This window comes from Ambystoma mexicanum, chromosome 2p, assembly GCF_040938575.1.
Source record: "Ambystoma mexicanum isolate Mex_15411 chromosome 2p, UKY_AmexF1_1, whole genome shotgun sequence".
Lineage (NCBI taxonomy): Eukaryota > Metazoa > Chordata > Amphibia > Caudata > Ambystomatidae > Ambystoma > Ambystoma mexicanum.
In genome coordinates, this window is record NC_090923.1 from 1,048,741,618 (window position 1) to 1,048,766,945 (window position 25,328).

General features: G+C 44.6%; 1 protein-coding gene and 1 long non-coding RNA gene across 7 annotated transcripts in view; one reads left to right on the top strand and one right to left on the bottom strand.

The window, feature by feature from the left end:
• Positions 1 to 25,328, bottom strand: part of LOC138567091 (uncharacterized) — a 229,927-nt gene that overhangs the window by 86,390 nt on the left and 118,209 nt on the right. The window lies entirely within an intron of this gene.
• Positions 1 to 25,328, top strand: part of TM7SF2 (transmembrane 7 superfamily member 2) — a 224,692-nt gene that overhangs the window by 62,071 nt on the left and 137,293 nt on the right. For all 6 annotated transcript variants that reach the window (XM_069644955.1, XM_069644950.1, XM_069644951.1 and 3 more), the window contains 4 exons: positions 2,301 to 2,495; positions 5,162 to 5,265; positions 15,779 to 15,898; positions 19,593 to 19,761. In XM_069644955.1, the coding sequence (XP_069501056.1) occupies positions 2,301 to 2,495; positions 5,162 to 5,265; positions 15,779 to 15,898; positions 19,593 to 19,761 (588 nt within the window). The remainder of the gene's footprint in view (positions 1 to 2,300; positions 2,496 to 5,161; positions 5,266 to 15,778; positions 15,899 to 19,592; positions 19,762 to 25,328) is intronic.

Sequence of the window (25,328 nt, forward strand, 5' to 3'; positions counted from 1 at the left end):
TGGAACTAGCACAACAGGGCACTATCATACAACCACCGCAGTATGTCAGACCCACGATGGGGCGACCGCCTACGACGCCCACTCACTCTTTTAGAATGCACCTTGAATGAACACCAAGGTTTGAACGGAACGGTAGTGGCGTTGTACGCCACTTTGATTGGCAGAGGATACTTGGTGACACCACACACACAGGCCAGCTGGGGCACAGACTTTAGGTATAGCAACCGATCAGGAGACCTGGTCTGTTATATATAGAGCAGTAGGGTCCTCATCAGTTTCAATGCAATGCAAGATGCATAATGGAAGACTGGTCGTGCAGTGGCACCTGTCCACTCAGATAGCGAATATGTATCCGGGTGTAAGCCCATACTGCTGGAGTGGCTGCCCAGTGATATGTAATTAATGGCATCAGTGGTGGGGTTGCCCGAAGGTTCAGACCTACTGGAAAGAATTTCTAGGTTAGATACATACCATTGATGGGATACAAAGGAATCTAACCCCTCTTCTAGTATTGTTTGGGGTGGAGACAGACACTGAGGGGACATGCACAGTAGTGTCACACATGCCCAGAAACCTACTTTTAGCAGCAAGAGTCTGCCTCACAATCCCCTGGAAAAAGGGCACAATAACCACGAAAAAAGAATGGTTAAGCAAGGCACACGATTTTTATTTCATGGAGAGCCTCACATTTGCATTATTGGAATCACACTTGCATATAGACAAGGCCTGTCTTCCCTTCTTTAGAGTTTTACCCTGAACCTGAAACACCCTTTCACAAGCGGCGCCCTGAGCCATAAACAGTGGCCCGGCAACACAATGTAAATGCCTCAGCAGTCTGAAAATGTATGCCCTGGTCAAGTATAGGCGAACTGTGCAGTCAATTGAACCCTGAGATTGAGTTATCAGGTTACCTCGACCTGAATTATGTATTTATTAAGGAGGAAAATGTGCAGTGGCAATGTGCAGTTGAGCTTTGTGGCAGGTTTACTTGATGTGCAAGGAGGGGGCGGGGGGTAATAGGAGTAGCAGAGGGGAGGGTATTTTTTATTTTTGTTTTATTCATAGGAAAGCACCCTTGCTACTTAAGTTATGTTTTTAAAAATATGGACTCTTTAGTATTTTTTTTTAAATTGTTTTGACTGGTTTGTCGAACAGATTTACTTTCTCTGTAACAATTAATAATGTCAGTGATGTATAACGTAGCATTGCCTACGAGTAAATAAAACACAATTTTTTATTTTAATCTTCATTAAAATACTATTATTAAAAAAAACAGAGACCGAGTGACATCCATTTAATCACCAGGAGGCGAAGCCAAGGATGTGAGGGAACGACTGGCAGACTGCGGCCCTCCAGCGTGCTGGAATTGCTCTATTTTGATCTCTTCCATAACACCTCGTTCATGTACCCATTTCATCCTGTGCCCCTGGCCTTTTTGTCTTTTAAAGTAAACCCGTGTGTATCCTACGTTGAGTCTTGATATGTCTGTTGATCCCACGACCATGACACAATACAATCCAGACTTTGCGTTCAAGTTTTTTTTTTATAGAGAAGTCATTAAAGAAAACAACAATTTTAGTGGGTTTAATGTAAAACCGCGCAGATTTTTTAAAAAAAAATATATTGTAAACAACAATGGATTGACATTGTACATACCTTTTTAAAGATTACTGCCACTATGTTTAACAACAATGATTTATTCAAAAACTGATAATAAATGGCCTTGGGTGCTGCACTGAGACTGAATGAGCATCAGTAAACCAGCAGAATAATTCTGAAAGGTCTGGCCTTTCCCATTGAGGGATCTTTGGGGTCTGAGGGGACAGGGCCAGCGATGTAATTACGGCAGCAGAGAGACAGGGTGGGGGCTGGAGGAAGAAAGGGGCTGGACAATTAATTTTACAATTTCTTGGGTTGGGGGGGGGGGATTTAAGCATCTAAGTCGCATTTTTTGAGGTGACAAAGGATGACCTGTCGTTGATATTACTGGGAGCTTTATAAAAAAAAATGTAGGCGTTTATATGAGCTATACACCTGGAGAACATCGAATAAATATATATAACGCAGCTGAGGTCCCTGCCTCCCCTAAAACATGTTCCTTTATCAATCTGCGCAGAAGGAACACATTGGATGGTAGTGCAGTTATTAGAAGGCCTCAGTAGAATGGAGTAGGGATGACACTGAGCAAATGGGCCCTGCCCCTAATGGCAAACAGGACTTAACATGTACAATCATTTGTTCCTCTGCCTGCGCATGCTTCTGATATTCTGTTATTTTTCATATCCCCTGACTCTCTCCAGCCTTCCAGGCCTTTGTCGTGACGGCGCTTTCTGTGTGCGTGGGCCTGGCCTGCGGCCTTCGACTCAGCTATATCCATGATCACCTTCTGCAGTTTGCTGTCTCGGCATCCATCTTGTCCCTGGCCCTCAGCTTCCTCCTTTACTTTAAGTCCCTACGTGCAGCCGAGTCAGAACTGGCGCCTGGAGGAAACTCAGGTGAGGATTTTCACTGGTTCATTAACATGACATTCGTGATTAGTTGTTTTGCTGCCTATCTGTCTTTTAGAACCATCCTATCTTTACATGCGAGGTTGGAGAGATGCACGTTGGACTAGTTCAGTGGCAGTTCTCTGGGCTGCAGTGGCTGTACAGTGTTTGGACTGTGGTGGCTGGGCTGTGATAGCTGGCAATGAATGCAGTGTGATGTTTAGACAGTGCATACATTGTGAAAGCTGTGATACATCCACAGTCATTTTCATGGTAGACCGGTGCCCATGCTTGTGATGGTTGAGCCCCAACAGTTTGACAGTGTCCATGATGAATATAGGGTACTCACTTTGTGAAAGCAGCATGTCACCCTCAATATCACAAAAGCTGCGCATGGGCTCGCTTGTCACAAATAATAGAAAAGAAATCACCAATCCAAAGAGGGGGAATAACACCACCTCTAGGGACCGCACTCCATTCAGCATTAACAGTGCACAACCACTTCACTTTTTAAATGCCATATAATTCCAAAATCACACAAAATGCAGGGTTTGATTCCTTTTCTTGGACTAATTGGAAATATTCTGCAAAGATGAATTTGATGAGTTGGAGGAACTCCCCACCCTGTCTTATGGGGGCGTGAGGATGAGCCTCTAAGGACTGAGGTGACCAGGTAGTGGCCGGAGGTGTCACCCAGAAGGGGGTGCAGAATCCCGCTGGTTCACCACACCTGCAGAGATGTGGTATTCCATCATCAAGAACAACCCGTGACCCGTGACACCTGGGAATTGCCACCCCCAGAATGCACCTCGAGTGAGAAGACCCGCCCAAGGACTGGAATATTTAAGCAAGCCGTGGAACCACTGGATGTAGCGTTTCCTGCGGTATAGGTGCTGGAGTATACTAATCGCAGCGAGGCTTGTTGTGAACGTGGCATCTCAAGACCCCAGAGAGAGAGGCCTGTTGTGAATGTTGATACCTGAGGCTTAGGAGAGAGGCCTAATGCGACCCAAGGTCCTGTTGGATAGGTTTCCTGGAAATCCTATACCCAAGGACGTACGTGAGGGACCTGCTAGGACTCCACCAATGAAGACGGTGGAAGAAAGAACCCTATTACAAGGGGAGGCAGAGGACCGAAGGCTCAGGAGGGACACATAGTGAATCTTGAAGCCATGGTCCGGAAGGGCCATGCCAGGAATTCTGAAATCCACAGTTCTGGGGGTTGGGGAGCTCGTGGGTCTGTTGTAAATCCTAAAGGGCCTAACGAAAAATTTGCTTAGTTTCCATTAGGATAGTGATGAACTTGAATAGTATGTTTATAAACTTTTACTTTTACTTACCATAAACTAATCCTCGGGACTGTTGTATTATAAGCACAGGGTAGCCAGGAGGCTAAAGACTCATTACGTTTACGATTAAGACTTTTCTGTTGGTCACATCATTTGGACATTTCTTTGTAGATTAGGGTGTACCTCGAGGTGTGAGGACGTGTTAGAATGTGTTTTAAACTGTAGGCTTGCTCAAAAGGAGAACACTGGGCTCGTCAAGGACCACTATTTAGTTCAACCCATCCTGACACCTTTTTATTTTGAAGTCCATCTTGAGTTCTAGAGCTTTTCCTAATACCTGTTCGGCATTTATTTAGCCCTAACCCAGATTATTCTGTTAATGAAATAAATACTTTTTTGAACTGGATCTCTAAGTATGAGATTTATCAATGCCTCGAGGTCCCCACGTGAAATTATGCATTAATTTTTGCAGTCCCACAACTTCATCAGATGGTGCAGAGTGAAGAAGTCTATGGGACTTCGAAAACCAATGCACTGTTCCATCTCTGCATAGTATTTCCAGTTAGTCCAATAAAAGGTATCAAAATCAACATTATTTTGATTTTGAAACTGGACTAAAAGAACAACACTTTTTCTTTGCACTTATAGTTCCAAGAAAGTTTAACAAATCATATTCCTATTGCTTTCAATTTCCCGCCATTTTACTGTAAAGCACCAATCCCACCATTTGCAGTAATAACACAACATGCTTCATCCCTTGAGCCCTCCTCCCGTGTTTAAGTAAAGCATTGAAAGCAAAGTGGTTGTATATTATTCCAGATCGATTGGGCGGGCCCCCCCATGGGTGTTGTCGTTGAACCTCGGCTGACATAGCTGCACAGAGTCTGTGACGGTCAAACTTTTTCAGGACAGCAGTGGCTTGATATTGTCTGTGATGGCTCCACAGTGCCTGATCCCCGGAAAGGATGTTGACTGGGCTGTGCTGCACTTGTTGTTGATGCTTCAACATTCTTTTGAAAATGTGGGCTGAACAGCTCATGACTGTAAGATTAGGGTATGGGCAGTTAAGCTGCAAAGCAAATGGGAGGCGACTGCTGTAGACAGCCGAACACAGTATTGCCTAAATGATGGTTATGCGCAGAAGCCCACAAAGGGCTCCGTGTACTAGCATGTAGTACCAATGGGGATCTGCCTAAAACTTGTGTGCGATGCAGTGCCCTCTCCTTATAAAGCAATCCCTCCTGGTGTGCCAAATATAATTTGCCTGCCCTTGGGGTTCAGTGCTCTCCAAAATATAAAACACTTCACCATCTAAAAATCCAGGGCAGATGACAAATGCCATGTAAGGAAAGAGTTGATAAAGTTGTCTTCTTTCTTACTCAACAGGTAACCCCGTGTATGACTTCTTCATTGGGCATGAGCTAAACCCTCGCCTGGGAAGCTTTGATCTGAAGTACTTCTGTGAGCTGAGGCCAGGCCTTATAGGCTGGGTAAGTCACTATGCACGATCTGCTCAAGCCTGGGTTGGGCAGGAAGGTAGGAAATGCGAAGTTTTACAGACCAATACGAAAACCACATCCGGCACTCCCACCTGCACAGAGGCCCTTTGTGTATTAGGCAGCACTGTTATGAGTTGGTGCAGGACACCACTGTCACTGGCAGTGTTCTTGGGAATGTTCTCACAGGTTGAACCTCTGAGCCTCTCCTCCCACCAATCGAATAGCGTTTCGCTGTTACTTTCTGAAACACTGGTCATAATGCAGCTGCTGCAAGACTGACAATACTATGGATCTTCTCCTCGTGTGACTGCAAAGCGATGCAGATGCCGTTTCATCCCAGAGCCATAACACCCTCCTCGTTAAAGGTATGTGGGTCACTTCTTGGCAGTCCCCAAGAGGTAGTATATCCACGCCCCCATTGTGTCTTCCAGCCTTTGGGTTTATGTTTACTTCATTCATCACTAATCTCCTGTTTAGGATTTGTTTGATTCCTTCTGTCCCACCCCTTGAGAATAGTTCCCTTTGTGTTGGATCATAGTAGCAAAGCGGCATCCTTTCATGGCAAGCTATTCCATTGTTGCTTGGGGCTGCTTGTGCCAGAAAGAGGACCTATGCATTTTCCTTTGCTTCTGTCCCACCACCTACCAAATACTAGCTCTTATAGCACCATGGTCAAGACATTACTGTTTTCATTGCTAAAACCAATGTATTTCATGTTTGGTTAAAGACCCTCTAATCACCAAAGCCATTCTTATAGAAAATACTTTATTAAATGCCCAACTCACCAGCTCAATGCATGACATGAATGAAACAAGCCACTGCGTGTACAGTATAACAGCAGTACAATAGAACACATGCCATTATTAGAATAACGGGTGCTTCACCAATGGGTGTCGAAAGCTCCAGCTGGACATTTTAGAGCCAAGCACTGCTGTCTTAGTACACAGAATCTTGTATTTAGGACATTTAAAATTTATATTTTATTTTGAGCAGTTTTTCAAATAATTACATGTTTACCATTCTCCCCAAACTGGACATGTGTCAGGTTTTGCTAGGTCTGAAAAAGATCTGGGCCTATGCTAATGTCGGGGCTGTCGGGAGCCGGGGCTAGCTAGCTTTTTGGTTGTAGCCCCTGAGCTTTTATCCGGGGCTACAACCAAAAGGCCCTGTTATATAGCCCTCTAACCCCCCCGACCCCCCCAGCAACGCCTCTGTGTGTCACAGTTGGCCCATGATTTGCTCCAAATCTCAAAGGTGGTACCAGAGTTTTTATTGAGATATCAATGGGCCCTAGGGCTGTCTCCCTCTCTCTCTCACCTCAATGCTGCTCCACCCTAGCCCAGACGTCCTTAGCCCCGTTAGTATATAAGATTGTATGTCTAATGATTAAAATAATTGGCACGTTTTATTTGGTCAAATCTTTTGATCAAATTATTTACCCCAGAATGAAAGACCCACTGCTGCCCCCCCCCGCCACAACACCCCCGACCAATATTGCCTGACTCCAAACTGCATGTTGTGAGTTACATTTTATTTAAAAATTAAACCAAAATAAAATGTGACCAGTTGATATTCGAGCAACAGACCCACTACCATATATAACAATAGTTTTACCCTCAGCATGCTGATCACTTAATGAACTGACATGTTAACCTAAAGGCTCTTGGCCTTTTCTCACTAAACTCCCTCAGTAACTTCCTAATTTTCCATTCTCTAGCCAGTTGTTAGCGATCTGAAGGAATGCAGACACCTGCTTGATTCAGTCTTTTCCGCTCACGCTCACTTTCTCCTCTCGTTCTCTTTGCCTTTCTACTACACTCCTTCCACCAATCCAACCACCTCTACTCTATTCCTCCTCTGTTCCTCCAATGCCTCTTGTACCTTCTAAGACTTACCTGCACCCTTTGATGTTACTCCTTCACAAACTCTACTCTACTACCCTTGCATACTCCACAAGTGCTCCTCCCTCCCCACTACTACTCTCTCCTCTGCTCTATTACTACTACTCATCCCTCCACACTAGTTCTCCTCCCTCCAAACTACCACTCCTCCTTCCAAACTACAACTCTGCTACAAATCCAACCTCCACACTACTACTACCATTCCATCCACCTCAACTCAGACACCCTCTTCCTCTCACACATTCACTTCACGTTTACTACCTTCTCTCCTTCTCCTAACCACACGTGTCACACTTTCAAACAGACAAAGCAGTACCACTTTCACTCCCTAGATAATTCCTCACCTTCTCTAGAAATTGTCTCCACATATTGCTACTCTTTCCCCCCTCCTGTTGGTATCTTGGTCTTCCATCTCCTCCTCCACTGACCTCACCCGAATAACCCACCGTTCCTGCTTCCTGTGGTCCCTTTTTATATCCTCCTCTCCGGATTGGTTCTCTGTCCCTGGCCATTCTGGCCCTACCTTTCCCAACTGGGATGTTGTAATGACAGTGAAGTTACAATGAGCGGACTAGGCCCACCCAGTTCCACCACGGAACAGCAATGGCAGTCCAGGAAGTTGAATGTCCTCATTCATGTTAGCAGGCCCAGTTCCTGGTGTCCCTAAGTCACATGGATGCAAAGGTTTTAGTCCCTCGAATAAGTCCCTTGGGGTCTAGGGCACTCATTGGTGGATGTGTGTGCTCACCACCACCACTCAGCAGCAGTGCGCAACTTCAATATCAAAGACTAGCAAGGAATTGGCACCCCCTCAACTGTCCTCGTTTAGGGGTAGGGCTAGTTCTGGATATCTCCATAGGAGGCCTCCCACCCCCGGGTCAGAGGGGTTCCTGTCCCCTTTTGACAAGCCAGGGTACTTGCCTTGTCTCATATAGTTCGTTTTTGGGGGAATAGGAAACATCTGTCTTTATGTTCAATGTTAACGGGATGCACAGTGTAGCTGTGCCGCGCATTGATTTCATCATGTATTACCGACCTTCAGCTCATACCTAAGTGCCCCAAAGGTTTGTACCTATCAAGGGAACTGGAGCACAAGGAGGTAAACGGACTGGCCTAAAATAACACCTTTTGGTATTGTGGAAAGCCAAGTGCATTTGTAATGTGTTTTTTAAATGGTGGCAACAAACAAAAATTGGCTATTTAATATACATGCAATGTTACTAATCTGTCCTGTGTACACAGTCTCATACCTGTTACTGTTATCAAGAAGTATGCCAAGACCAGATTTGAAGTTTCAACAGATTTATTGGTCTTAAAAAATACAGGTTTGCTTTGCTAGGATCTAGATTTAAATAACGTACCAGGCTGAGTCTTATAACCCCATTGTCGGCGGGTCCCCTGCCAATTGAGGGGACCTATCGCAGAGTGACTTGAGGATCTTCCTCATACCACCACCATATTACCCCGGGCCCGTCATCTACTAGCTTGGGGAGGCAACTAGCCCACATTTGGAACCTAGGGCAAGTAAGGAGACCATGTTACAATCTCTGAATGTAATATGGAACAGCTCTGTTTCTAACATAAAGTGGTTCTGGTTTATTAATTGGAGTATATTGATTTCTCATTCACTAGCATTTTGCCAAGTTCTAAGTGCTGTGGATGTTGGCAGATAAGGGGACAATGGGTTGGATGCAGGAAGTTTAAGTAGTTTGCCCAGGATTGAACAATGTGGTGTGCCAGATGTCCGCTAATGATGATATCACAAGTCGCGTAAAATTCAAAACATACTTTCCTTTCCTTAGATTACAAACGAAATGAGGGATTCTGTTCATAATGTCTCTTGCTCCCTTTCTCTATTCTCGCTACCTCCTCTCTTAGCTGACGCTTGCTTTGCGTAGCTATAATGTCCCCGCTTCTGTTTAGTTCTCTGTTCCCTCCGTCTCTCCGCTGGCTCTTCCTATCGCTAACTATTCTCAGGTTTCGCAGTTCATCTTTCCCTGGCATTCCTAGACACCATATCTAGCTATGAATAGGCTAGTTTGTTTGTCTCTTTTGTCTCCTTTAGCACCTCTGTTGGCACAGTGGGAAGTAACAGGATCCATCTACCAGGTATCGGTTCCCTTTGTTTCTCGTGAGACCGCTCATCGCCACATGTCGTGCCCTTTGAAGTTAGAACCACAACTGCCAATAAGCACTTCTTCAGTTCTACTCTTAAAATGGCTTGCTGCTGTTTCTACCCTTGCCCTTTTTTAGGAAACCAAGAATACTGCACTTTTTTCATCTACATGATGCATTCCTTATAATAAGTTCCCCAAAGATTGTATAAGGAAATGGACAGCAGTGGCGCTGTTCTCACCTTCATGAAAATGCATGCCAGTTTATAACCTTCTGCTCAGAGTCAAAAGATTTCTGTGCACAGGTTTCTAGAAAACGTGAATCAAATGACTCTCAAAATGACATGCGAGACAAACTTCAAAATTGGCAGTTTAAATGAATGTCTTTAAAGCACAAGAAATTAATCAATCAAACTCCACGCTAATCACATGGGTTACAAAAAAGAAAATGATTTCACACCTCAATGAATACAATTCAAGTTCTGTCCCCAAAGATTACCTACCAATTTTCTAAGTGATCTCCCTCGTCTGCATCATGTGGAGGCAGCTGACGGTTCCAGGTCTGCTGTCACTAACAAAGCCACTGCCATTTTAATATCCCTAGAAAACTACCCAAGGCATCTGGGACACAAGTGAAAATGCTGTCAACCCGCTGGGTCCCTCAACTGACCAAAATGTCAGTCTTGAAAGGAGTGTTCTTATGTAAATGGGTCTCCCTGACTTCTTGTGATATATAGAAACTCATTGATCTTGACATAGTGTAAAGCAGTTTTGGTAATGCTGGACAATTGGAGAAAATGGATACTTACAAATGAACTCTATATTCTTGCAACAAATTAAATATAAATCGGATATAAAATTAAACAGAGACTGCTTGCTTGATTTACAATAATAGTCTATATGATCTACAGATAAAGGTTTGAACCATTTATTAAAATCCAAACTATACAATTATTTGAGCTGTCAATTTGGAAGGTTATTTAATATTATACTGCCAACATTAATGGCCCTGAACACATATTGCCACAAAGATGCAAACGGATAGCTGTCGCCCTAGAGTAGAATAAATGGCTTTCATTACCAGGGTTCCCTTCATCTTCGTTTTATGTCCTATAGGTTTTTTGTATTATACTTTTATTGTAAGTGTTCCCACGTCTGTAGTCAGGGGCTTAGCAACTATAGAACAAGAGTTACGAGTAATACTATGTACTTTTATGTGAGGTCTGCACAGTCTGTGTCAACTGCTTGTTTTAATGTATGTTGTATTGACTTTTATCATATTACGTCCTTCTTTAGACATTGGCTGCAGAACCCTTAAACGAAGAGCTATGGGAAATGTTTTTAAAAATATAACATGAACTATGAAGTATTCTATTTGGTCTGTGATTATGAACTTTTATTGTACTTATTATGGGTGGTATGTAATAAAAGAAAACTAATAATATTGCCACAAGAAGTACAATATCTGTGATATGGGTTCGTAAAAACATATCTGAAACAAACCAATTCCAGTTTGCCGCAAAATACAGTTGCAAACTGACAAGCCTGCAGCCATAGATCCCCTGGCACAAATATTGCGGTATGAGCTGTGATGGTAAGTGAATTACTGTTACCTCAGATGGTAACAGTAATTTACTGCACTATTCAGGGGACTGGTAATTTCCCATTATGGAGCCCCATAAAACTTCATTGGGGCTGCGCAGAATTGCTGCATACGGTAATTCTGCATGGCCCATTACGGATGATTTCATACTTTAATAGTGTTAGAACCTTTAATTATGTGGTATGTTGAAACATGCAGCATTTCAAAATACTGTGTGTTTTAATGTTATTGCATTAGTTGTAATGAGGCCTACAGTTCAGCTTACCTGACATAAATGTATTAAAGACACCTTTGAGTATTCTCTAACTTTTACCAAACCAATGGTGTGTGTGGGCATAGGAATGCTTCAAAAAGGCAGTATCAGGGAAGAACAATGGACAATTATACCCTTTCATTGACGTGCAGATGAAGAATTGGTTCAACAAAAACAGAAAAAACAATACAATCATAAAATGACCCTGAAAAGAACTTGGAAAGTTCATTTATTTGAAAAATGCAATTATGCAATTGTATTATTATTTTTTTTCTTTTCTTTTCGACCTTTTTTTTTTCTTCTTTTTGTTTTTTCAAATGTACATACTTATGTGTTGTCTGTGTGATTTTTTTTATCAGATTTGTGTATTAAGAATTGTGTGAAAAGTCATGTTTTATTGGCTGATGCACATTAAATTAAAAAAAAGGAATGCTTTTATTATTATTGAAAGGGCACTTAATATGCATGATTGGTCACTTTCTAAGCCACAATTTAGGCAGAAAAGGATCACACCTTGTGGTTTAGTGGAAAAACTGGAACCAGAGTTAGGCCTACTAGATCTACCCTTGCCAACTGTGCAACAGTACAACATGTATAGTATTGGTGATGGTAGCTTTTCGTCCCTTTTGAATGGGATTTCCTGAGGGCCACCAGCATTATAAATGATTCATGGGCTGCGGCGGCTTCATTGTACCAGGCACATGCTCTGTTCGTCCTCTGAACAGGTGTGGATTGTTTGTATATATATACTCTGTTGCTGAGGAGGCAGTACCTTCTCAACTCTTGGCCTTAGCATCTGAAATCCCCTTCCCAGAGAGGGTCTTTCCAGTTTTTGGCTGCTGCTTGTGACATGGTTGATCACTGTATACTTTGGTTGTCTCGTCTCTCCATTGGCATTTATGGTTCTGTTTTCTCCTGTCTTTCGTCTTGCCTGTCCATTCTTTTCCTCTGTATCTTGGGCAGGTGACTTTTCTACATTTACGCTATGGTGTCCCAAAAGTCTCCGTTCTTGGCCTCCTTCTATTCCCTCTTCTCTTTCTTCCATTATTTTAATCTCGTTTTCTTTTTTATGGATCACCTTAGCTCCTAGAATTTTGATTGTCTTTCAGCTGTTGAGCACTGATGCTCTCCCATTCTTTATGCCTGAACTTATCTCAAATTGAAATCCTTTTCCCCCCCATACTTGTCCTCCCCTTGGTCTCCCATCTTCCCTCCTACTTCTCTTCCCCTCTCATCTTTCACCTGCAACCCTAGCATTACTTTTGATTCCTCACTCTTTCTAACCCATATTTCTTCACTTGAAACACCTGTCTGTTCCAATTTTATAATGTTCTAAAGAGTCACCCCTTTCTTACTTTTCTTGTCACTAAATCGCTCATTCTCACTCTAATGTTATCTCTTCTAGACCACTGTCCAATCTTCTAATGGGCCTTCCTACATAAGCTCGCTCACTTCCACACTTCTTCCACCTCGTTCCCATATCTCTCCCTTTCTTGCTGCTCCCCACTGCCTCTTTTAGTGCTGGATTCTAATTTTGTTATCTCTATTTAATTGTGTTCATGGTCTTGTTTCTTCTTATTTATACTTTACTGTCCCTCGTCCCCCCAGTCCCAATCTCACTTCCATTCACTCTCATTATTGGCCCCCTTCCTTTACGCTCAATCCCCCATTGTTGCTATTCTCTGGTCTTTACTTATGTCACCTACTTTCTTCTTCTCACCTCCAAATTGTTTCTTCATATTCTTCGCATGCTTTGATGTATCGGTTTGCTTTGTTACCAGTTTAAATATCTGTTCAGCACTTTGGCAAAAACCCATTATAAAGTCATATAAATTAAATAAAAAAACACCCTGTTGTCCAATCTTTACATGAAGCCGCTAAGGGATCTGGTAATGATCGGTCACCTCTGCCTGCCAGTTCATGTGTGACACTTATTTATACTGGTAGGTGTAATCTGTTTAGGACAACCAGTTGCAACGGGACTGTCTTGGGGACATGTAGAGCCAACGGCAAGGAATTTCCTGAATGGATTACACCTACAAAACTGAGTACCTCTCCTCTTCCAGGTTCTGTCACCAGCTGCCTGTCCAGATGTGTATGAAATTGTGCCCTTTTTTGTCCCTTTCAGGCAAATCCTTGGGTTTTCGGCTGGATGCCAATATTCATATGAAGCTGCAATTCCAGCAGGTTGTGAAATCGTGAAATTTACATTGTCACACTCTTTGTGCCATCAAGCCCTCTATTCCACAGCCCAAATTCTGCCCCCATATTGCAGGCCCTTGTTGTATCTTGCTTTAACTCTGGTAACTAGGTCCTTGCTGTTTTTCCTGCCCACAGTCTGCCCATCCGCCCTTTGAGATGGTTCTCCACTAGGGTGTCCAGTTGGTAGCGGATGCATTGAGACTGTAGCTCATATTCGGCCATCATGTTGCAGGAGCACCATTGGTATCACTTGGGCCATCATATCAAGTTTTGAAGTTGGCTTGCCTGACTTACAAGATGATGTACCTCTGCAATCGAATCTGCTCAGCCACCAAGCTGCATGTATCTGGAGGCAGTTGGGGTTTAGGGAGCTGATTCATTTCGTGGTGTGTGGGTGTCTCAAAGTGGCTACTTGCAATGGGGCCCTTTCATTCTGCAGGGTCTGTCTATGGAATTAAATTCCTCCCAAGCGAAGATCCATTCCAGCCTTCTTCTACTTCCGAAAGAGCCCAAGGTCATGGCTATGGTCTTATTTTTTCTAAGAAGCTGGCGTGGAAGGTCAGACATAGGAGACAGAAAAGAGAACATGGAAATACACAATGTTTTATTTAAAATAAAAGAAATTATCCTAATATAAACCCTATTTCCTAAAATGATTTCCATAGGTTACAAAACAATAAGCAGGTGCTGGCCAGGACGTCTTTCAGATGTCCTCTGTCAAACTCTATGCTAGCCTATTTCAAGCCTGCCACTAGAAAGAAAGAAAGAAAAACTCTTAGCTTAGTGTAAGGGTTACACCCCCCTTTGAACCTTGGTGGTGGCTGGTTTTCTGATTCCCCACCCCCACAATGGTCACACAGCCTCTTCCAATAGTACTTTGCAAAAGTGAATCCAAAATAAGCACAACAAAAGAAAGGTTCTTGGGGTTTAGCCACCCCAATCTTCTTGTCCCATAATGTAGCATGTAACTAGCTTATTTCTTCTCTTTGGAGAAAGTTTCTCGACCTGTACAGGTCTGACTGTCCACGAATGGCAAGAAAGTTAAGTCTCTATATCTTGGATACTGGGCTGATCTATAGCCTCAGATAGACTCAGGCCTGCTCAACCTGGCAATACTCTGTTCCCTTTTAATCAACTTCTCGGTTATCGATTCTCTCTGCCCCAGGTGGTCGATGGGCTCTGGTAGCCCAGATTAGCTTGCTTCGTCTACCCCGTTGCTGGGTCTTTCCTTCCTCAGCCCCCAGTGAGCATGAGGCATACTCACTGCTGGCTACAATCCTTCTGCTACCCTCTTGCGGGTTCTTGACTTTCTTATCTCCCAGTGGGTTCTGGGCTTTCACAGCCCTTGTTAGTGGGTTTCTTATATCCCCTTGCAGGCTCTTGCTTTTCTCAGCCCTCAGTGGGCTCTGGGCTTTCTCAGCCCTGGTTAGTAGGTTTCTTCCCTACCTACCATTGACCGCATCTCCCTCCAACCATTTTCCCATCTCAGCCGCCGCCTACCTTGTCTTTCGAGGCAGGGCTCACAGCTGGTGTTGGGATCACTCACCCTAGCGGTTCCACGGCTTTGCATCGGTCTGTTCAGTTGCTTCTCCTGCTCCTCTTTTTCCCTTTCGGTACCTTGGCAATCAGGCTTCAGGCCGATGGTACCTTGGGTTGTGTTGCGACATGCTTCCTGTTTCAGCGGTCCCAAACTGGCTGGTATCTCTGCCTTAGTTGAAGCAGCTGCCATACTCGCAGAGCCCTTGCTCTCCACCCACCTCGTCCTCAGCGTGGTTCTCCTCCCTCTGTCCGAGATACTACCTCTGTCTTCAGCATCTTAGCACAGGTTGCTGCTCCAGATTTCCTGCCGGATGTTCTCCCACTGGTTTGGTCTTCTCCAGTCCTTATGTTCCTTATGTATGAGGGTTTTGCATAGCAGGCTTGCCTCCCTAGTCCCAAAGGGGGTGGTTGCCCTTTGGGAGAAGGGACACATTGTGTACTTGCTCTGCTGTTGTCACTGTTCTTTTACCTAATGTTTTACAATGTATTTTAAGAAAGTGTATTTGTTAACCTGTTGTTCAGTGCCCTGATGCACCACCAGGAAACTGATTGACCTTTTTGCATGTAAATTCTTTCTTTCATTTTCAATAATTCAAGAATCCATTGTGTTTGAGCTCCATATCTTACTTGGATATGAATCCTTCAAAGAAAGGTAAACTCTTGAAAAGTCTTGAAGAATGAACTCTTCCCTTACAATGCTTTGTGTGACGTAAGCGAGCAAGGGTGTGTTCTGCTGTGGTAGAGGTTTGGGTTGCTGGTTTTCAGTACTCTGTGAGTATAAGGGTGACATCAGTGTGCAGAGTTCCCAACCTTGCACTGTTCTCAAGGACTAAAATAAACAGATGAGTTGAGCCGCCTGATAAGTATTCTCTTCCTGCTATTCCTTTTCCAGGCCCTGATAAACCTGGCAATGCTGATGAAGGAAGTGGAGTTAAGGGGCTCACCGTCACTTGCCATGCTCTTGGTCAACGCCTTCCAGCTGCTCTACGTCATGGATGCTCTGTGGAACGAGGTACGTTGCCACTATTCTCTTGTTGTGTGTTTTCCGATAAGAGTTTTGATAGTTTCTACCAGAGTCTAGTACATTCAACCTACATGAGGTCATTCCACACCCATAGAGCATGGCTGGGTCTTCTGCAACTATATGCCCCAGCCTGGAGCAAGGTCTCTAAAGCACGGCTTGTGAGCTTTCAGTTCCTTTGTCTGACCGTTCTTTCAGCTGTTGGAAAAATGCACCTGCCCATGGCTAGTGAAAACATTGCTTGAGTGACCAATGTTTTTATGGCAATCATAACATGAAAGAGGAAGACTGCTCGTTTTTACCAGCAGACTGGTAACAGGGTGACTAGATCGGTAACAAAAAGGGGGCCCATAGGTTTGTACTGTATGGTTACATGTTCCCTCTCCGTAGTCAGCACCTGGGGATCCCCTTACAATCATGGCATTTATTGGCAACCTACTGGAAAGTTTGGCCATTCCCCAACTAGGCTATCATGCAATTCCAGCTCCTGACCTTTACCTAAAATAATAGCTTGCTGCATGATAACTAGTCTGGCTTCTGGACTATGCGTGCAACCAGTATGCCACCCCCTCTATGAGAGCAGAATATGCCATCCAGCTAACAAACCATACTTGCCAAAGCACCACCTTGTAACTATCCCTAGAAGTCCATCTCCCCTTGGAACCACTGAGCCATGCATTGTGGCTAGGCGAATTAGCTCCAGAGCGTGAATTGGGCTCCAGAAAATTGTCTTTGTCATATAGGGCAGTGCTATTTTATGTATAGCTTTATCAATCCTGACCATACAAGTATGCAGATAAACATATACTAGGTTCACCAACTTAGTGATCATCAGTGTGGTATACTCAATATTGATGTGATTGAAGCATTGGGGATGTTTTGCAAGAACCATCAATGTTATGTTGGAATTAAAAATGCATTAAATAACCCTTCCATCAGAAAAGCGAGAGTAGAATAGGCTATTTAAGGTAAGTAACCACACATGTCCATGCACAACTGAGTAACCATCCCTGTAAATTCACTTCCAGATCAGAGTGACTGACCACCATATTGTGGGTATGCAAGTTAGCTGAAAAGGTGCATTTTGCTCCACAAAAATGGTCTTTCTCTTTCAGGGCAACACTATTTCATGCATAGCTTTATCAACACAGCTCTAATGGATGCAGACGACCACATATGCGATTCAGCATAATTAGTAATCATTGGTGAGGCATAGTCCGATAACCTATTTGTTGGAGCTTTGGGGTATGCTCCGCCAATACCATCAATGTCAGAGGGTTTCAAACAAATTAATAACTTTCAAATGTGAGAGTGGAATAGGCAATTTCAGCTAAGGAGCCACACATGCCACAACCCCACCCGGTAGCCCTCCCTGGAATCTCACACCCAGTTCAGTGCCACTGAGCAATGCATTGTGTGTATGGAAATGAGCTCAAAAGTATGCAATGTGCTTTAGAAACTTGTCTTTGTGTCCGATGGCAGCAAAGTTTTATGCATAGCTTTATCAACCCAACAACTCAAGTGTACAGAGAACCAAATAAGCAGTTGACCCTCAGATCATGATTGTGGGATAGTCTGACATCCTTGTATTTGGAGCATGCGGGTATGCTTAGCAAACACCATTAATGTTATGGTGAGCTTAAAAATGCATGAAAAACATTCTACCAGAAATGTAAGAGTACAATAGGCCATTTCGGGTGAACTGCTGTAGTGGAGTCACCAGTGCAGCTCTAGAGCAGTTTAAATGGTGCCTTTGCATTCTTCTACAACCTGCAGGCCACTTACTGTTCCTCCACCACCTGTAATATCCCGGTGTTACCGGGATATTGGGCGGCAGAAACGGTAATGCAAGTCTGCTGGTAGCGAGGGATACTGGCAGACTCGTAATGAGGGCCTAGGCACACTGTGGTCATACCTTTGGGACGCCACACCAGCTGTTTAAGTGCATTGCAGCCCTTTGCAAATCAGCAATGAACACATATCATCAAAATAACATGAAAGCCATCTCTGATTTGTAATGGACTGAATATATCCAATCTGTTTATAAATATTGTGTTAGTCACCCTGAAGGTAATAATAACTATGCTGTTGTTGCTGTTATGTACACAACAAAAATACTTTCCAAAATTCAAAGTGAGCTTAAATTCTCTGACCTAATAAATGATATAGTTAGCTCATGTCAAAAGTGTGGTAACCACTCTCCTGAGAATTAACATAGCCAAATAACCGGTTCTATGGAATTGTGCTCGCTCACGAGGATCTGCAGTCATGGTTTAGCTCTCTGGGCTGCACCAAAGGAGAGATATCTACCTGGTCCCATCCACCAGGGCAATAAAGCACCAAATTGCCAGGCAATTCTGCCCTTAAAATATGTATGAACAGCAACATCAAACATATGTTTCTTCCTTGTTGGGCTTCATCAGTGAGTTGCGGCTGAGATGCGCCATTTGAAACCACATTCCTTAGATGTTGGGTGTTGATGGGCTGAAGAGAATACAATCTATGTATCTTTTCATTTAGTGACAAACTTTGGAGTTATTCAATGTCTAAGCGTTCCCAATGCCTGGCAGTCAAAGAAGTTTAGGCACCAGTGATAACCTTGTTGACCCAAATTCTCTTAGTTGTGGTTAAATGGGGAAGCCGGATTAGCACTTGGACAATATGGTTCTGCAGCCTACTTGAACACACTGGTTAGTTCGCAGAAACACTTCTATCTCTAGACTAGTGTATAATCTGGGCATACAAAATTGGGCAATTTCGTTTTTGCCAAATTCATATAATCTTAAAGAAATTGGGAAAGTTTGAGAAATGGGCCTCATTACGAGTACTGTGGTGTGGTGTGGTAAAAATGGCAGTAAAGTGGTGCTAATTGTATTACTGTCACTTTCCCATCGCCATACTATGCAGTTTGGAGGTAGTGGAGGATCTACCTTTTCTGGAGGTAGATCCTCTATTTTACCCCAGAGATCAGCTAAATTACCATTGCAGAATTACTGCTCACAGTAATTCCTCAAAGATAGATGTCAGAAAATGGGGAGCACACACAGAGGGGAGGTGAGAGTTGGCGTGCTGCAGCATACTGGGACCTTCTGTGCGCTTTCCCCACCTGTGGTTTCACCCTGGCGTGGCATGGTGCAATGCGTTGGGTGCAAATATCCCAGCAACGCTGTGTCCTAGGGCCTAGAAATGTGGTTTTCAAGGTCCCATAGGGACCCCATAGTTTTGTTCCTTGCGTCGAAATGCTTAAAATGAGCTTTGTTCGGTCCTCCTACGGCCACATTGATATTCTGCCAATTTCAGTCAACCATCTCATATGCAAAGGGGTGATATCTGGAGAAAGGGGTGAAATCTGGAGAAAGGGGCGGGGTGTCCAAATGTCTTGTAGCCAGTAATGTCCAGAGGGTCCCAACAGGTAACTATGCAAAATGTGCTGCAGATTGGTCGCATGTGCGCAATTGTATAAGGAGCAAACTAATTTGATTTCTGCTTTATATATAGAGATAGATCAAGAAATGCTTCATGTTCTGGCCAACCTGCCATTAAGCTTCCCATGTAATGCACATGCCTTCGGCATGATTTTAGGACTGTATCTTTGCTCCTCTGCTGCATGGTCTTTAGCGTTGTCTACAATCTGTTCCATTCCTAGAATATTGGCTAACTCTACTGGTATTTCTTTCTTTGGCAGGAGGCTATCCTAACCACGATGGACATTGTCCATGATGGCTTCGGCTTCATGCTGGCCTTTGGGGACCTGACCTGGGTGCCCTTCACCTACAGCCTGCAGGCCTACTTCCTGGTCCAGCACCCACGGATGCTCTCTGTAGCCGTAGCCGCCGGAATCATCTGCCTCAATGGTATGTTGCACTCTGCTTCTGCGTATTGATATCAGCCAGATGCTTTCAAGTTCAAATGGCACCTCAAGAATAGGGATGGCCCTTCAAGAAGCTTTCCTCACACTGATTAGAAAGTCAAGCGAAAGCCAGAAACCAATTGGCTACTTGGATGTTTGGGAACAATATTTTGTACTGTTACTCCTGAGCCACCTCTCCATTTCTAGTTTGATGAGGAGTCAAATGTACCTGCCTCTAGTACTGTTCTTTCCCTTTAAGAATTTAAAAGTGTCCTTGATTCACACTCCTGCGCCTCTGTAGGAGTGTGATAGAAACCATTCAGACTTTGAGTGACCGCGTCACCTCTCCACACCCCCCCCCCCCCCCGCGCCACGAGGAATCCTTAATCTGCCTTCATCTTTCTGGCCCAATCATCAAGATGCGCCACCAGAGCTTGACACAATACCTCAGGTGAGTCTTTCACAACTTGATACAGTACTCAATATCTGGGGGCAAAATTTGCACTAGCCATTGGCTAGTGAAAATTGTTTCTCGGCCAGTAAGAAATGGTGTGCATGTATGAAATGGGTTTTTATATGTCAATACATAGCTTGGGAGCAAAAGAGCGCTGTACAACATGGGGTTACAGCAAATGTACAACATAATATGGATAATATTGGAAGGATGGAATATAAGGAGTACAGAAGGGTAGGCATGGAGTTACGGGTAGGGATACACTGACCCATACAGCGTCGAGAGGTTCGGCAGCTGGGCTGCAGTTGAAGCTGTAGTTCGTGCGTTTCAAACAATCTGATTCACATAAGATGCCGGATGTCGTACCTTTTATTGGACTAACTGAAAATACTATGCAGAGATGGACAAATGCATTTGCTTTCGAAGCTGTTGAATGTAATGTGTTGGCCTACACATGGACACTTTAGTACCTGATTGGAGCCATGAATGTGACCTAAGAATTGGCAAAGGGAAATTGATGGATTGCGTGATTGATGTACTGGATTAATAAGAGGAACCAAACATTCTGAACTGTGTCTGGGTGCAGTGCAACATTCAGTATGAGCCATATGGAAGGCAGAGATTCAGCAGAACAGAAATGTTTCGAAAGCTTTACAAAAAGCCAATAACCTGGGAAGTGACTGAATATTGGGCCTCATTACAGGTTTTGTGGTAATTAAGCGGTAAATCTGCTGAATTACCACCAAACCTGCTTACCATTAAAAACCAATTGGTCCCGTGGGTTTACAACGGGATAACAAGTGGTGGAAAGACTGGGTTAATCACCATTTTTGGAGTCCATAGGACTCCATCGGGACTTTGACAGGATTACTGCGAGCTGTAATTCTGCTCATATTTGACCTTAAGGTGGCAGAGTTACCTCCAACATGATCCAGGAGGAAAATCCTCCACTTGTAGTTAAGTGATGTGGGAATATTGGCAGTAATTCCATTGCCACCAAAACAATTGCCGGTAACGAAATTACCACCAGTTTTTTCCCACACAGCCGAATTTGTAATGACGCCCATGTATGGTTAGGCATTCCACTGGTGGGGACCATCCACCGAAAAACTCCCTATCACTTCTAATTTTGTGTTTGGCTTTAGGGGCCATGAGTAGATCTACATTTAGAGAATGAAGGTTGTCTCATACTGTATGGTAAGCAAATATTCTTGTTATCATGATAAGAAGCGGCCTCACCATGCAAGTATCTGGAAACCAGACAGAGGATCTTGACACATCTTCTCTGTCTGACTGGCAGCCAGTGCAGGGCCTTCCGGATATTTTAAACGGAATAGGACTTTGGGAGATAATAGATAAGTCTGACAGCAGAGCTTTACTATATTGAAGGCATTGTAATTGATCATCCGGAATGCCGCTGTAACAATAGCCAAGTCAGATTGTTTAAGAAAGGGGTTAAGTCAGCGAAGATGTCTTAAGGCTCTATCACAGGTTTAGCAATATCCCGGTGGTAAATCCGCTGGGATACCGCCAACACAATTAGCGTTCCTGCAACTCGGTCTGGCGCTATTAGCGCAGGATCCTGAGTTGCGGCTAAGGCTGTATGTCCCCATTTTTTTTAAAGGGTCCATAGGACTCGATGGGGCATGTTGGGCACTATGCCGTCTGAATAGTGCCACAAATGGGTGGCAAGGGGAGATTTTTACCTCCAGCAAAAAGCTGGAGGTAAACCTCCCACTTCCCGCCCAAACTCGGGATTGGGCAGAGCGATAATGCGGCGGTAATGGCATTACCGCTGCATTTTTACTCCTGATAACCCCCTTAGTCTAAAGAAAGAGCTCTTGATGACCTCACATACTTGCATCCTGGAAGCTTAGGTTTGCCTCACAGAAGACACCAATATTTTTTTCTGTAGAGAGTAGAGATAAATGCCCCATCAATGTGGGCATGCTATCAATGTGGGTAGTATCTTATGAAAAACCGTATGTTGTCATTAGGAACAAGTTAAAGGCTGTGGCAATGGCCCTGCAAGACCCCCACCATCCCAGGTGTGTCAGAATCATATGGACCTGCAGCAATCAGAGGCCTTCTGTGTGCCCAATATCAGGGAGTGTACATTACTTCCCTGAAAGCCCAACAACTCCTCTCCTGATCTCAGGCCAAACTATGGCCTCGAAGCATGACTGTTAGCCCGTGGGTGGTGGGTGAACAACCAGTCTAATCCATCTAACCTCTGAGTGGAGTTGGAGGGCATGTGATGTACAATAAAACCCTTCTACAGATACACAGACAATAACATAATAGGATCTTAGCCCAGTAGCTTAAAAAGCAAATAACTTGTATCACTTAAACCCAGAAAAATAAAGACCAAATGGGCCTACTATTACCACGGTGTGTTTAAGTGTTTTAGTCTTTCTTCCAATGGGCACACCGTCTTACTGAATCCTGCCTTCAAGTTAAGGAGAGGTGGCTCTCCAGGCTGAAGTCCACCAAAGGAAGGGCTGCCCCCGTGTCTCCATTCTTGTGTGCACACAACATCCTGTGTTATAGCACAGAGTGCTGATCAGAAATACACAAAAGTCTTCTCTGGGGAAGGCTTCAATGGGTGAGCCTTTCATAGCTCAGCAAGGTTCACACAACGGGAGGAGCAGGTGTCTTGGTTAATGCCCATATTATCTATAAAAGACCACATGTTTCGTTTTAGTCCCAGGCATCTGTGTAGGAACAACAATGAATGAGAATGAATGAGATCACATCAGTCCAGGCAGTAGAGAGCCAGTGTCTCCCCAAAAGACATTAACAAATAGAACTACTTACGCCTGAAATCAAAGACTCACTGTAGACCTGTTTGAGGACATGGCCTCATCAGGACAGCAGGGTCTGGGTTTAACAGCCAGAAGAGACATCTGAAGATCGCAACAACACAGAAAGGGCTACAGTTCTGGGATAGAATGGTGCCCTCGGCCTCCTCAAAAACAGCGACAGTGCAAACTTCTGAATAGTGGTTGCCGGTTCCAGGAACTACCTTTAACTCTAATGCAAATTCTATTTCGGCACCTCTGAAGACCCAAAATAAAGCTGACCCTGGACAGCACCTAGCAAAGACTGTGTGCCAACTGCGCAGGGATATAAAAGAGTCCTTATTGCAATCAAGGTATTTTTGTCCCAAATCATGAAAGCCTAACTCTGCCCTTAAACCAATCACATGAATTTATTTTATCCAAACAATCAACTGTGCTTAGACTCTAGCTAAAGAGAACAAGCATTGGCGATGCCAATAGTTTTGGCTAATGAATAGGCATGGTATTGGCATTTACCAAGTGTTGGCATCGTATATCCAGGTGCACAATTTGCTAACTGTAGACATAATATATGCCATGGCAGGGCCCTCATGTATCTGGAACTACCACAATATGTTCTGAAGGTCATTTCATATGGTGGGTGTTGCTATCATATGTCAGGCATCACCATGAAACAAACACACACCATTTCAATGTTTTGTTATTGGAAACCCAAGTACTCACACCAGGCCTCCAGATAAGGAGGCCAATTCATGGAATTAATGTGTGCCGAAAATTTCAGCGCAAGCGTGCGTATCGCAGTGCCAGTGCGAAAATCGCAGCGAAACCCGCACACAGCGATTCATGGAAGTCCGTGCGCGTGGAAATCCATGGATGTGCGCCAAAATCCTGTTCGGCGCACGCTGGCGCACACGCCTTCAAACAGCGTGCACTAAGCACACAGCGAAAGCGCGCATAGCGCGGCGCACACAACAAAAGTAGGCGTAACATGGGGCGTGATATGCGGAATGGGGAACAACGTGTGAAAATGTGGCCGTCACGGGAGAAGTACAGGAACGCCCACGCGCTCGCCTACAACACGTATTCATGGAATCGAACGGGGCTAACGCGTGCGCCAAAAAAGACGCGCTAATCCGGAAATGCGTACGCCAGCAGGAAGCAGGCATACGTGGACCCGCGCAGCATAAAAGTGCGCCCAAGCAACAAACAAACACAGACGCCAGGATGAATATACCGTTCCTAGCAGCAGTGGTCGTGGGATACCGCAAGAGGAGGAGGAGGATAGTCAGGCCCAGAATTTTCACACCCGGAACCAGCCTTTTTGGGATGCCTGATGACCAGGAGTATGGGAGGTACAGGTTTCCACCTCACATAATACTCGACCTGGTGAGTGAGTGGGAGGATGACCTCACATCACCCACCCTGTGCTCCCAAGCACTCAGCCCCCTGGGGAAGGTCCTCAATGTACTGCACTTCTTGGCCACTGGATCATTCAGCGGACAAGTGCCATAGTGGGGGGGGGGGTGTCACAGGCCACGCAGTCACGCTGCCTGCACGCCCATCAGTCCGCAGGCACATATACCTGCCCAGAACACCTTCCGAAAGGCAGGCTGTCGTCCAGGATTTTTACCGGGTGGCACACTTCCCCAAAGTGCTAGGTGCCATTGACTGCACCCATGTGGCTGTACGTCCTCCCTGGGCATCTGAGCACATCTATAGAAACCGCAAGCACTGGCATTCCATCAACGTCCAGGTAGTATGTGATGCCAAGGGAATCATCACCTCAGTATATGCAAACTATCCAGGGTCCACCCACAACAGTTTCATTTACAGAATGTCAACCCTAAACCGGGACCTAGAAGCTGGGCGGCATGGCGATACATGGCTGCTTCATGAGTATAAATGCCACAGCACATGCATGCATGTCAGATACTGAGTAATGTCACAACCCCACTAATGATACCCATCACCACCTCCCCAGGGGACAGTGCCTACCCTCTGAGCACCAACATATGACGCCAATTCGGAACCCCACCACGCCACACGAGGTAAGATACAACACAGCCCATATTGCAACCTGGGTCATAGTGGAGCACACATTCGGAGTGCTCAAGTCACGCTTTTGTTCCCTTGACCGTTCTGGTGGGCAGCTGTTATACGCTCCCCCAGTAGTGTGCAGGATCATAGTGGCAGCATGTGTCCTGCACAATGTTGCAACACGCCGGGGCCTGCCGGTGGAGATGGTGGTGCCCCCACATCCCCAACCATGTGCACGCCCACTGCGCATGGGAGGGGAAAGGGCACGGGGTGAGGCAG